Source organism: Columba livia, chromosome 13, assembly GCF_036013475.1.
Source record: "Columba livia isolate bColLiv1 breed racing homer chromosome 13, bColLiv1.pat.W.v2, whole genome shotgun sequence".
NCBI classification, from domain to species: Eukaryota; Metazoa; Chordata; class Aves; order Columbiformes; family Columbidae; genus Columba; species Columba livia.
Genome location: NC_088614.1, coordinates 10,035,840 through 10,049,535, shown reverse-complemented (window position 1 = coordinate 10,049,535; position 13,696 = coordinate 10,035,840). Strand labels below are relative to the sequence as shown.

At 38.3% G+C, this 13,696-nt stretch overlaps 1 protein-coding gene across 7 annotated transcripts in view; it reads left to right on the top strand.

Moving 5' to 3' along the window:
- Positions 1 to 13,310, top strand: part of CDYL2 (chromodomain Y like 2) — a 58,858-nt gene extending 45,548 nt beyond the window's left edge. For 6 of the 7 annotated variants that reach the window (XM_065028336.1, XM_065028334.1, XM_065028338.1 and 3 more), the window contains 4 exons: positions 754 to 926; positions 5,511 to 5,721; positions 6,460 to 6,603; positions 8,823 to 13,310. In XM_065028336.1, the coding sequence (XP_064884408.1) occupies positions 754 to 926; positions 5,511 to 5,721; positions 6,460 to 6,603; positions 8,823 to 8,981 (687 nt within the window). In that variant the 3' untranslated portion in view covers positions 8,982 to 13,310. The remainder of the gene's footprint in view (positions 1 to 753; positions 927 to 5,510; positions 5,722 to 6,459; positions 6,604 to 8,822) is intronic. The other variant, XR_010465806.1, reaches the window with a different exon arrangement.
- Positions 13,311 to 13,696: the final 386 nt, after the last annotated feature.

Genomic DNA, 13,696 nt, shown 5'->3' with positions numbered 1-13,696 from the left:
ATGAAATAATCTTTCCTTTTAAAAATCATTAGAAAACCAATTCTGCTCAGATGAAAGGCCATTTTCTTACAATATCAGCAGCTCAGTTCTGTACAGATTTTGATTAAGTTTGATTTATGGTGTAATTAATATCTTGATCCAGTTGTAAATCAGCGTATAAAAATGTCTCTCAAGTGGCTTTTTTTGCTCTAATTTCTGTAGACTTTAACAGCATCACTGACCACTGAAAAATGAATAATAGATTTGTCATGTGGATGTATACGATGTCTTCTTGTCCTGCCTTGCTCTGGTTCAAGTCATATAAACCAAAATAGTTGAAGAACTGAAAAGTGGGTTTTACACATTTTGGTTACAACCTTTTGAGGTGAATAGGCTATTGTTGTGATAACTTTGTTGCAGAGGACACAGTGATGTACACAGAATATACACTATGAAAATTAAAAAGTGATATTTGGAATTATTAAATTGCAATCAAATAGCTTAAGCTAGCTAGAATTTCCCACAGAATAAGCAAAGAACAGCCAAGTTCTAAAAACTCTTTGAATAAGCATCTACAAAGCACTGCCAAATACAAAATACTTTGTAAACTCAGAGTGTTTTCATTCTATTAAAATTATATAAATATTTATCATTGATGTAAGTATTAATAGTGCCGAAAATTTAAGTCTCTCAAAATCAATAAGGTTTGTAAATGTAGGGCAATGATATTGCAACGGCATGCATGTCGAATTGTTTACTTTTCTTTATCCACAGATCATGAAGGAAGTTCGGAGAGCATTGTGCAATGCATCAGCTGATGACAGTAAACTCTTACTTCTCAGCGCAGTGGGAAGTGTATTCTGTAGTGGCCTAGATTACTCATATTTAATTGGCAGGTTATCCAATGACAGAAGAAAGGAAAGCACTAGGATTGCAGAAGCTATAAGGTGACCCAAGCTTACCTATGATCTCTAAATTATGAAATGCAGTGTGTGATTATAAAGATATTGATCAGGTCCAAACATGTTGTATATGTAAATGTTGATTGCATTCTAATTATAGTCCTACAAATTTGTTTAGTAAGAAGAACCTTGGACCTTTCCGTATGAGAAAAGAAAGCACATTTATTCCAGTGCTAATATCCATAGGGATTATTTTATTCCACTTCTCTGTATTTAATATTTCAAATCATTCCTCCAAATTCAAATACAACTTTGTTGTTGTTTTTCCAAATTGGCTGTTGGTTCATGTTCTGAAGTGGTTCCTGAAAGGCAGATGTTTTACTTGTTTTAATGTTCATTATTTTAATGATTTTCAGTACAAATGGGAATCCATGGTTTACTCATACCCTGTTAGAAGAGCAATCTGCCACTGTATTTCAGAACCTTATTAGAAGGGTCTCCATTCTTTTTCTTAAACTTGAATTATTTAATATACATGTAAATATAGTTTTCTTTTCATAACTAAAATGCGACTTTCCTTATGTATATCACATTACCTTAATAGAAACCCAGGGTTTATGACATGCAGTCTCCAAATCAATCTGCACAATACATCACCAAATATTTCCATTTTCCACAAGTTATACTTCATACATATTTGGCAGATCTTCCAGTATAAATCACCATTACTCCACTAAACCAATGGTATTTCACCAGTGTGCACCAGTAGAGGGTTTGGCCCCTTTTTTTCCCCCACTCCCTACAAATAAGTATTATTCTTGCTTTATGCAACAATTCTATGAAGGAATATGAAAGGATTTGTTTTACAACAGATCTATATTTTGGATATGTTAGTATAACAGAAGATCAGGTTTATTTGTTACATGACGTATTAACCACCAATTATCTTGGTTACAACTACTGCAGATCAGTTTGGATTCTTCGTTTGATACTTCTGAAATTCTCAAAGTAGTAAATATTTTGAAAGAATTTAAAATGTACTTCTTAACAATAATAATTTATGAGCTGTTTTTAAGACGCTGGCTATGCTTGAGTATCATGTAGTGATATTTTAAAAAAGAAAAACCCATTGAAGGACACATCCTATTTTATACTTCTTTTTTAACATGAGGGATCTTTAATAATGTAGAACCGAAAACAACGTGAGGGAAGAAAATCACTATTCTTGTTTGAAAACACAGGCACACTCACATTCCATTAGAAGCTACAAATTTAATATGATTCATGTAAATATTGTGTAAATAGGTATTGTTATATATGTATACATTTATCTACATACATCTAATATACAGGCATACTTAATTCAACATCTAAATGAGTATAAGCCAGACTGTGATACTCAGTTTTTCCATCCCTGGACTCAGAGAACACTCTTGAAACACTGGTACAATGGACTGCTCCTTGTCAAGACTGTCGGTTTCAGGCCCACTGGAAACAGATTTTTATTATACTTCTTGAAACAATAGACTACATTTTCCATTTAGCACTCTCTGTGCTTTATGCGAACAAAGGACTCAACCCATGGAAAATATACTGTAATAAGAGCAGGAAAAAAAGCACACTTCTCTTTTTGAGTGGTTAGGATGTCCTAAAACACATGAACGGATTTCTGCCTCCACTGCTTTGCATCGAGTTAGACTTGTATAAAAATGAAATTACTATCTTGATTACCGTGTTTCCACTTTATATAGTGTGCATCTCCTATACTGATCACAAGTTAAAACTGAAGGTGAATTACCCACCGAATCTCATCTCATCTCACGTGAATGATTTCTTCCTTTGGCCCCTGTCCCTTGGGGCTTGCAGCTCAGAGGTGCGCGGCACCGCAGCTTCCTTGGGTGCTGACCACAGATCATCACCTGAGCTGCCATCATCTGCCGTGTGTCCGGCATTGTGCTGTCAGAGCAGGGAAGGGGCAGACAGACAGACAGACTGCCCTGCAGCTGTGGCCTATAGAGCCCTGCAATCGGATGACGCACTGGAAGGCACTGGCATTCCCGGCACCAGGCTCCCTTGTCACATCATCAGTTGGGCATAGTTACGTGACCCAATACATAAAATTCTGGGTGTGCTCAGAAGAAAGCAAAGGACAACTCGCTTAACTTCTTTATACCCTTTGGCGTACTTAAGAGCCCTGACCTGCAGCAAGACCTCTGCAATGATGCCAAGGTATCTGAGCATCCCAAAGTGTACTCAGTGGTCAGCTTCCCGGATATTCTCTTGCGAACCCAAAAGTCTTCTGCATGTGATGTTTTTCCTGTCTTTGAGCTTCTGGCTCTGCTGTGGAACAACAGTTACAATTCTAAGTCCTTTTCAAAGACTGCCTTGAATTGAAACAAGGATCTTCTACCCCAGAAACTACATGCGTGAACTTACAGTTCAGAGACATGGAAACATCCTGGGTCCTGGGTACAAAGACAAGTTGCTGAAACAAAAGATGTTCCAAACAGGGAACACGGACAAGTGGAGTGCTGGACACTGCAACTTCTGTAGACCAAATGCAGGCATTTGTTACCCTGATAATCTCCCAATATTTCAGCCTTCCACTCCACTCCATTCCATAGGTGTCATGTTTCATACCCATCCATTGTACCATCCTTTCCTCATGGCAGAGGCTCGTTGTGTCTTCTCAATGTGCTGTTCTCATCTTTCCCCATCTTCAGGTCCTCCCTTCCTTGCTCACTCATATGAAGATTCCACATTTCCTTCAGCCCTTCCCCTCCATTACTGTGTTCTGCTTTGTTCTTCCTCCCCATCATCCAACCATTTTCTCTCCACATCCCTAATTGCTTTTCCATATTCACTCCAGTCCCATTTATCACCACATGCCTCCTGCTTTTCTCCACAACACTCTTTTCTTCTGCCTCCACATGATCCCCAGACCTGCTGCCACCACTTACCCATAGTTTTTTATTTTCCCTATCATTCGTCACATCCCTCTTCCCATCTTGGAAGGCTTACTGGCTTAACTACTAAGTTTCTCAAAACTCTGGAATTAATCAGGTGCAGTGATCCACAGTCATTACTCAACTGTAAACAACAGAAGAAATAACGAGATAAGGGAACGGCATTTCTTCTGCAAACAAAAATGAACCACAACTCTCCTTAACCATGCTAATCCTCGAGAAAGAAATGGTCTTGAACAGACAAATAGGGCGTTCCTGATTTCACTCTCTTTGTCTTGCCTCCAATCTTCTGTTTTATTACTCACTGTGTGAACAGAGCTGCATCAATTCCCACAAGTCACTATTTTCCTGTGGTCAAAAATCCACTCTTACTAGATGGCCTGAAAACCAGACCTCATTCCTTGAACATTTAATACTGGGTCACCTCAAACTCTTCGTTTTCATTTAAAATATAGCCAATGCCCCTGCACTTCAGCCCAATAAAATACTTATCTTCGGTACATTTTCCATTTTTGCCAAATGGTCCCTCTGACCCGCAAGGCACAGCTCCTGTTCTCAGATAGAGAAGGTCTTTCTGACCTCAGGGAGAAAGTTGCAACTCATCAAAGGGCGTGTTTGACAAAATGTTCTTTCCTAAAATCTGTCAGCAAAGATGCACTTTGGATCTAATAAATACCCAGTGCAGGAACAGAATCTCATCTTTTGTTCTTAATTTGATTTATACATTTCTCTTTTCTAAAGTAATTGAGCATCTCTTTTGCCTCCATATACCTGCTGTGCACTGAGCTGCTGGAGCCCGTAATTTGCCCACAATTACACTCATGCTTTTCCCTAATTGGTGTACAGGCTGTTCCATTCAACAGATGTCTTTCTGCAGTTGCTGGTAGGTAACATTTAAAATACCTCCTCGTTACACAGAATTTAACATGTTCATTCATCCAGACAAATCCGATCACATTTACTTCCCCTTTATTTCCCATCGCTTCACATTTGTAGGCAGGCAGGGGCATCTACTTTGTTATGTCTTTGCCAAAGACGTTTGCAATGAAGATCCAACAGATCACTCACCAAATTCTTTCCCTGTTCAAACATTTCTCTCTCTCCCCTTTGTGAGTCTTGTTCTCTCCACTGGTGTGCCATAAACATTCCCTGTCTCCCACTCCATTGATGGGACTTGCAGCAACCTTTGCATAGGATCTTAAGAGAACTTTTTGAAATAATTAAATATTCCCCAATCCACCTGGGAGTTTCCTGTCTTTCACACTACAATATGTCCATCAGTTTAGCCAAACCAGATCATCAGAGTCCATTGTGGAACAAACTGAGATGAGCTGTGTGTAACTCATGAGTTACTGGTCCAGAAGTAAAACTAAACCCAAGCAAACCATTTGCAAAAAGTACAAGAGTCAGTTCATATACAACATATACAAAACTATTTAATATCCCAGGTCCTCAGAAAGCTTAAATAACTAAATATAAGCAAAATTTTCCATGTGCAAACTAGAAAGTAGCTTGCAATTCTGACCTCATAAATCTGGGCCATGGCGTTTTATTTTGTTCATCTGTGGTTCTGATTTGTTTTCAGATTAAGTACTTTAAGCTTGGGTATTTATCTAAGTGTAACTTCTGTATTCAAGATCTTTCTTTTATTTTTTTATTTTAGGGATTTTGTAAAAGCTTTTATTCAGTTTAAGAAGCCAATTGTGGTTGCTATCAACGGCCCTGCTCTCGGGTTAGGAGCTTCTATTTTACCCCTGTGCGATATCGTTTGGGCAAGTGAGAAGGCATGGTTTCAGACACCATACGCAACAATCCGACTCACTCCGGCTGGCTGCTCGTCATATACATTCCCACAAATTCTGGGTGTTGCACTGGTAAGGTTTTCCACCTCAAATTGCCGAAGAACCTTTCTTAAATTCATGCTCTTCTTTCTCCCTTTAAAAAGTAAAACAGAAAACAACTGTTTCTCTTGATTGCCATGAATGCAAATGAAACCTGTAGGAAGTTCATGTAATCCCTACCAATTTCTTATCACAAAATGACCTCAGAATTCAATATATTACACATGCTCTGTACAGAAAAGGTTGAACACAGATTGAAGAAGCAAAAATTGTCAAGATCATGGTAGGAAAGTGAAGAAATGCACTAGCAGAATAATGCTGCAGAGCACTTGTCTATATTGTGTTAGGATTGTGCAGTAACAGAGCAAGATACTGCTCTCCTATCTCTAAAGACAATCCATAATGATTCCAGTAAGGTTACTTAGTTTTTACCAGTATAACAAAGCAGAGTTTGCCCCACAAAATATTTCGTACTAAGTTCCATGACACTTGACACAGTGTCACTGTATCACTGACAGTTACTCTGGTAAAACCAGTGATACAGATTCATCACGCATGCCAGCACATTTCCCTTAAATGAAACCCATGCTGTGTTCTGGCCACCTGCACGATCCTTAAACAGCTACCGAAACTCTTTTTTTTAAGTATTTTGCAGTATGGAAAGATAGAGGATGCCATTTTTAAATTTAATCTTGAAAATAACAGGCAAGTATGGAATACGTTTTAAGGGAATTATAACCCAAGATCACAAATACTCTTTTGGTTTCACAGGCAAATGAAATGCTGTTCTGTGGGAGAAAGCTGACGGCGCAGGAAGCCTGCAGCAGAGGACTAGTGTCACAAGTATTTTGGCCAACAACATTTAGCCAAGAAGTGATGCTACGAGTGAAGGAGATGGCGTCCTGCAGTGCAGTGGTAAGGAATCAAACTCCTTTGTGATTAAATTATGTTTCAGAGAGGCCAGGTGTGCTCCCAAGGCTCATCACATCAGAAGCACGGGTCCTCAGTCTCCACAACCATAACTCTAGAAGGGGGATAACAGCAGAAAATCTGGATATGGATAAGTGAGCTCCTGGTGTTTTCGGGGGCAGGGAGAGTTATTTCCTTTCCCCATCTTCACATTTATTCAGTATGAGTGGAACCTCCTTTTCCAAGATATTGAAAGAGGATTTTAGCATAAGTTTCCTTCATGAAGGTGGAAGAGTCTGGAAACAATACAGCTGTACTGGGAAATCTCCACAGGGTCAGTAAGAAAATATATTTAACTTTCACATTGTGCTGGCCTACTGTGTTTCAGCTGAATCCGCCTTCTTTTCTGCACCTGCGCAGTTCCTGATTCTGCAGTTTGTTCTACCCATAGGTAGGATAGTGCCAGGTAACCTCTGCTCTGGAGGGGAGATCCAGACACAGGGGGATTTGAACAGTCTGGTCACACCGTATTCTAACTTTCCTTTTGTGTACATATAAGTTGAAAGAAAATCCTTTCCTATTTTTACATCCTAAGGTTTTTTCCCTCCAGGCAGATATACTCCTATTCTGGGCACATCCTTGTTGAAAACAACGCAGTGAAGAAAATGACACTGGCTGCAATAAAACTGCACTAAAGTGCAAATTGTTACAGTTTCTTGCTGTACTTCCTATGCTTGAAACTGTCTTAGCATCCCTCAGTTTCATTTAAAAGATCTGTTGTAAAAGAGAAGGTAGAGACACAGGAGATTTTTAATTAAATGAAGTGTAGATTAGATCTCACAAAAGACATTCAGAATGAAACTCCCTGGAAACGTAGCGTAAGCTTATTTGATCATGCTGATATACCGTGTATTATATGAGTTGGGAAAACCTCTGGGCCCTCCTGTGAATTCTTCCTTCCTTCACTGTTACTGGCTGCCAATGCAATTTTCTCTTGAGACCTGTTGGGAAGACTGGTGCTGACTTGTGGACAAGGATCAGAGGTAAAACTGTCAAAGACTAGATTTACTCTCCAAGATCCCAAATGCAAATCAGGCTGAAGTCACAAAAACAATGAATATGATGAGCTCATCCCAGGTCACTGTGGATACTTGTTCACAAACAGACCAAAAAAAAAATACACAGGCCCCACGATTTGCAATTAACACCATTTACTTGAGTTAAAGAAAAATACTATTTTGGAATAGCAGTGTTGTAACCTAAAACACGTAGGAACTGGAATTAACATGTAGATGTTGACAAAGCGGACTGGAGACCATGCATCCCCCTTACCATAAACACTGTATTACTTTACATTGTCTTCTGCCCCCCAAAAAACAGTAATGTATGAATTATTAATGGTTTTGTTTGAGTAGCTGGGCTCCTTGTGAGATACATCCTGGTGTGATGTATTTCAAAAAGAATTTTAAAGAAGGCAATCTCAATATTTCAAAAAATGGGTCTGGGAAAAACGAGCTGAACTATGGGAGTGACCTTGGACCTGCTGGTCAGGCCTTTAGGAACTTGCAGCAATTTTTGAAGGGCTTCAGATTGGGCTTTCCTTTGCAAAAACCTCAGGTGATTTGTTATGACTACTTGTGTACGCTAAGCAAATCTAAATCCAGAACACAGCCAGAGGGTGCTTGTTTTGCGTAACACCCTTTCTTTATAAAATATTTCACTGGTATAAACTTTAAAAGGTATTTGCAGTAAAGGCCCTTTCCTGTTCATTTCTGTTTTGTTAAGTAAATGATGCATGAGGGAAAATTGTTAAAGATGATGGACATTTCCAACCTCTATAACCTTAAAGACTGCCTTCCAGACAACAGGTAGCAAATGTATCGTGCCTCGCACATTTTCATTTCAAGGGATCGCATTTTCAACAAGAGGGAGTTCAGCTCCTTCTAGTGCTTCATGGCAGCCCTTCAACAAACTAATGCACTTCAGAATCCCTCATTCCTTTTAAAAATGTTGGCACCAAGGCATAAACCTCAGAAGTCCTTAATTCCTAAAGATGCTGACTATCAGCAAGCGGAGCTATGGCTGTAAATCAGAGCTAATTTCTGTGCCCAAAGGACTTACTTAGATTTTGAAACAGTCAGTAGTGTAAAAATGCTGTTCACACCGTTATCCATAATAATGTTTTCAGATTCAGAATAAAATACTGAGCAATATTTTGGCTTTAGGTATTGGAAGAGTCCAAATGTCTCGTGCGGAGCTTCCTGAAATCCGGACTTGAAGATGTGAACGAGAAAGAGTGTCAGATGCTAAAGCAGCTATGGAGTTCTTCCAAAGGACTAGATTCATTATTCAGCTACTTGCAAGACAAAATTTATGAAGTCTGATGTCTTGGCCTAACTTAACGAGAAAACGCTCCACTTGTGACCAGAGTCGAACATTAGCTGTGTTTGCAAAGCAGAGGCAACGCATCATTGAGGAATTTGTGACAGTGTCTCCTAATCCATATGGTTGTGTCGATATCCTTGTGAGCTCCACGGCTGCTCGTAGCTGGTTTGATTTTGTGTAAGCGAGACGTAGGCAGGCTTGTTCCGTGCACGTAATCTCGACAGAGGGCTGCATCTTCCACATGCTCATCCCGATAAAAAGTGTACATTCCATGTGCTGAGAAGCACCGCGGAGGCCCAGTGAGGCACACCGGCTGTCACGGTGGATTTTGTCTGTCCTTCTTATAACTTATTCTCGCTGTTGCAACACATCTGGGCTGACACAGAGGGCTCCATCGAAAAACTGGGTCAGCGCAATATTTTGTAGACCCAAACACCATATTTTAGAAATACTTTAATGATTTTTTTTTTCTAAGTTCTAACAGTGTAATGGAAAAATCTGATAATTTATATGTATAATATGTAAAGTTAGTTTACAAAAACTCCTAGGATTTTTTTTCTTTGTTGAATTTATTTAACTTATTTATTTTGTGTTCATATTCAGCTGTTTATTGATGACAGATCTTATTTTCATACTTCCCTTGACTGAACTGGTGGCATCACATGAGAATGGAAACACATTTTTAGCGGCAAATTGTGTAGAAAATAAAGAATATGTAGAAAACACACAGAATGCTGTGGGCAGTAAAAGAAACGGCCACGTGCATGCTCCTCTATGTGCAAAAATGTACAAAAAATGTATGAAATAGATTCATTTGCCAGGGTTAAGGGAAAAAAAAAGAAGTGGATTCTGAAAGTGAGTCCCCCCTGAGTCTCTCTTCACTTTCTGCCTTCTTGAGGAGCATTGAAGGGCTTGCCAGCAAGATGCTTTATTTAAGTTTACTATATTCCTGTTATCCGGATGTCAGGAACAGGGTGAGTGGTGCCGTTATGTGGCATCGTACTGTTTTTCAGGTTTAAACATCCCCTTTTGGTCTGAAGTCTAAAAGCAAATCCTTATGAGCCTTAGTCTAATTGCCTGATTCCTCAGGTCTGAGATAATTTCTGCTCTGGAGGCCTTTGGGTGTGCGCCAGCAGTTTATACAAGGTGCTAGGTATTGAACTCAGTGGAGGGAGAGGGTTTGCTTTGCTTTTCCCGGCCCTCCACATCTGGCCACCCCACCATCTGTTCCAGCAACTTACGGCTATCCGTAAAAGCAGTCCACGATAAACGACACAAACCCAATCCACTATTTCAGAATGTGATCCTAGTACTTTTCGGTGACACTGACTGACTTCTGAACACTGGATCGCTCTCATTTCTTTCTTGCTAGTCAGGCAATTAATATGGAAATAACACAAGCACGCTCTGTGACTTCCCCTGCCATTCTAGGATGCCCAGATTAAAACCTCTTGAAGCAGAAGCTTTGCACATTTGTTTGCTTTGTAATTTGTGCACTTGCTCTCCATCCTTGAGCTCAGTGATGGTTGGTTATGGTTTAAACCTCTGCAAATGAGGCTGATGGGTTTTCTCCCTCCCCGTATTTCCATGAAGAGTTTCAACAAAGCCTTTGTAAAGTTAACAAACAGGTGATTATAGCAAACAGTAGCCTTTGATATATTAATATAACATTTGTTTTTCCACAAAGAATTAGAAGTGCTGTTTCTGTGGCCTAATTGTACCACTGAATTTTAAGGAAACCCTAAAGGCAGAAGTTCTTATGGAAATTCTTCATTAAAAAGACAAAAACCTGGCTTCTAGTTCGCCTGTTTTCAATGCTTTCCAAAAACCTATCAAAGCAAGTTTACTGATTTTTAGATGTCTGAAACGGAACTCTTTCAATAAGTCTTTGAAGCGACAGATGCACCGCTTGTTTTATACTAAACCTTGCCTGTTTCCACCACCTGCCCCGAGGCCACCGAGCAGCCCCCGGCGCAACCAGAGGGTGACTCAAGTGACAAGCACTCACATGCGTACGTGTTTGCACAATCAGGCCTCCCGCATAGGACTTCAAAATCAAACAGACAAAAAGCAATGGAAAGTACCATGATTCCTCAATTTCCTTCATTTCCTTTCTTCCCGTCGAGAGAGCCATAACTCCTAGTCATGTGTTAATAAGATATTAGGATGTTTATTTCAATACTATGCTTGTTTTTGTAGATAAATATAGAGAAATTGCTCAGCAATGTGAAGGTATGCTTTCCATAGGAGATTTTCAGAGAGAGAAGCATCATAACTTGTTAGATCTTTAAACTGCATCGTTTCATCTGAATTTTCAGATATCTGTATCTTAGCATTTTTTATGACAAAGGAATGGTTGAAATACATTTTCTAGAATTATTTTTCCATTAAAGCAAGCGCTAACCATAGTTAACATTTTTAATTATTCATATCTATACAGTTACAATCTAGTTTTCATGGAATCTATTTTCCCTTCAAAAAAAGAGTAATAACAATGTCAAAAGCTTCTTTTCCAGTATTTAAAGATCAGAATCAATTTTCTCTTGTGTTTCTGTCCTTACTGGGTATTCAGATATCTAGATGTACTGTACATATTAGTCTGGGTACCTTTACTAATATTCACAGTATTTAAGATTATAAATGCAATTTGTTGTTAAGTATGTTATTTTATTCTTGTGTAAATTGTTTTGTACAATCTTTAAAAATCTACAGTTTTGCATTTGTAGATATTAAAGGTAGGCAATTTATTTTGTGTTGTCCTGCATGTATATTTTTGCTGTAGATAAGTGTTGCTTAGTTTACTATTTCAGTACATTTCTGTTTAAATGAATAAGCTTACAAACTTTAATACAGTATATATTTTCAGAATATAAACTTTTATATTTCTGTGGTAGGTTAGGGTATGCGTTTTAGGCAATCTTTTTCACTACTATTAACTGTTCTTTTAATCTATAATATAATGGTTTTGTGCCAATAGTTTTTCATTAGAATAAAATGCTCTTTTAATGTTAGGGGTAAACAGACAATTTTCGTTGGGGTTTGTTTTATTTTGTTAATTTTTTTTATTATTATTTTGCCAGCCTTTACAGTTTTAAATGTAATTTATAAATATATTGCATTTGTGAATAAGCCTTACCATTAGGTACCAGAAATCTTTAAAGCTACATAATTCCTTATGTAGTAACTAAGGACTTCCCCAAATAATTGCTGTAAGAAAGTTTGCAAATCAGAGTACAGGGCCTTAAGTTTTTCTTGTGAAAAGGATAATACGGGTTGTTTCTTTCGAACAACATAGGTAGATGTGTCAGCATGGGCTTTGTTATATATAAACTGTGCATTTGTGCTCCCAACCACAGTAGTTTAATCTCAGGCTTTGTGTGGCTGGGTCTATAAAAGTCAAATCTGGCTAAAGCCAGCGCTCTTTAGGAAACACTAAAGAAGTTTACATAAGAGACTTATAGACAATCTTAATCATAGTACATTTGGGTACTTGGTATCCTAGATGTGTTATCTGTGTCTGCCCAATTAACCGTATGTTTTAAGCCATATTAAATCTCTTTACTGCTACTTTAAATACTACACTGAAAGTCATTCACTAGCTTGCTTACTCACAGACGGGATTTCAATTTTTAGTGAATAAAAATATTATGCCTTCCATAAAAAACAAAGGACCAAAGAATCGCATTATTCTAACAAAGCATGAGTTCCTTCGCCAGTGAACTAGTTTGACATTTTACTGCAGATCAAATAGTCTCTTTCTGCTACAAACGCTGCATTCTCATCCATGTCAAGTGTAAGGGGAAAAGATGTATCCACAGACCTATTGGGAACGGAGTGTCGCTCAGCTAGGATGGCATGTCTATTGGTAAGGCTTATTACCAAACCTCGGAGACGAAGCAAAGAACCAAAAATTCACAAATTATGTCAATGTAAATTTATTTTCAGAACTTGCACAAATAATTAATTGTAGAACTTTGCAAATTAGGCCCTTAAGTTATTTTGTCGGGACACCATGGAACAGACTAAAACAGTTTCTAATATTTGTAATGATGAGTATATACTATAATATTATAAGGGTACAGGCACCCCTATATCACAGTGTTGTAAATATTTTCTGAAACTGGTACAGTACGGAGGGACTTGTATCTTCTGATATATCAAATATTGACTGTCTAGATCAAATTGTACACAATTTACTTGTTGATGGTCCTGTAACTAGTGTATGGACACATTTCTGGGTGCCTTAGAAGTTGTATTTTTCATGTGTGTTAATATGCAGTATTTATACATTGTGAGAAGCTGCTTTGAATAAAAACATTGAAACTTCATTTAGATGCAGTGATTTTCAGTTTTACACAATCAGAATGAATGTGATGTAGTAGCCACAGACCCTTGTAATAGGTGCTATTGGTTAATATATGATAAAGATACTGATGGACTCCTGCCATTTGAAAGCAAGCAGACTTTTTAAAAGAGACACGTAAAACTTCATTTTCAAAGGGCAAAAACCACAGCACCAAAAGACACTGCAAACCTATCTCTCTGAAATAATTCATCATGATCCATCTCATTTATCGTCTCATGATCAGATCTAAGAAAACCACCGAGAACTGTCCATAAATACACTTCCACTATTTGATGTGTGCACGTCACCTAGAGCGTATCTGCCCAGAACCAACTCCCGCATACAGCATTTCAGCTCCACACAAGGGAA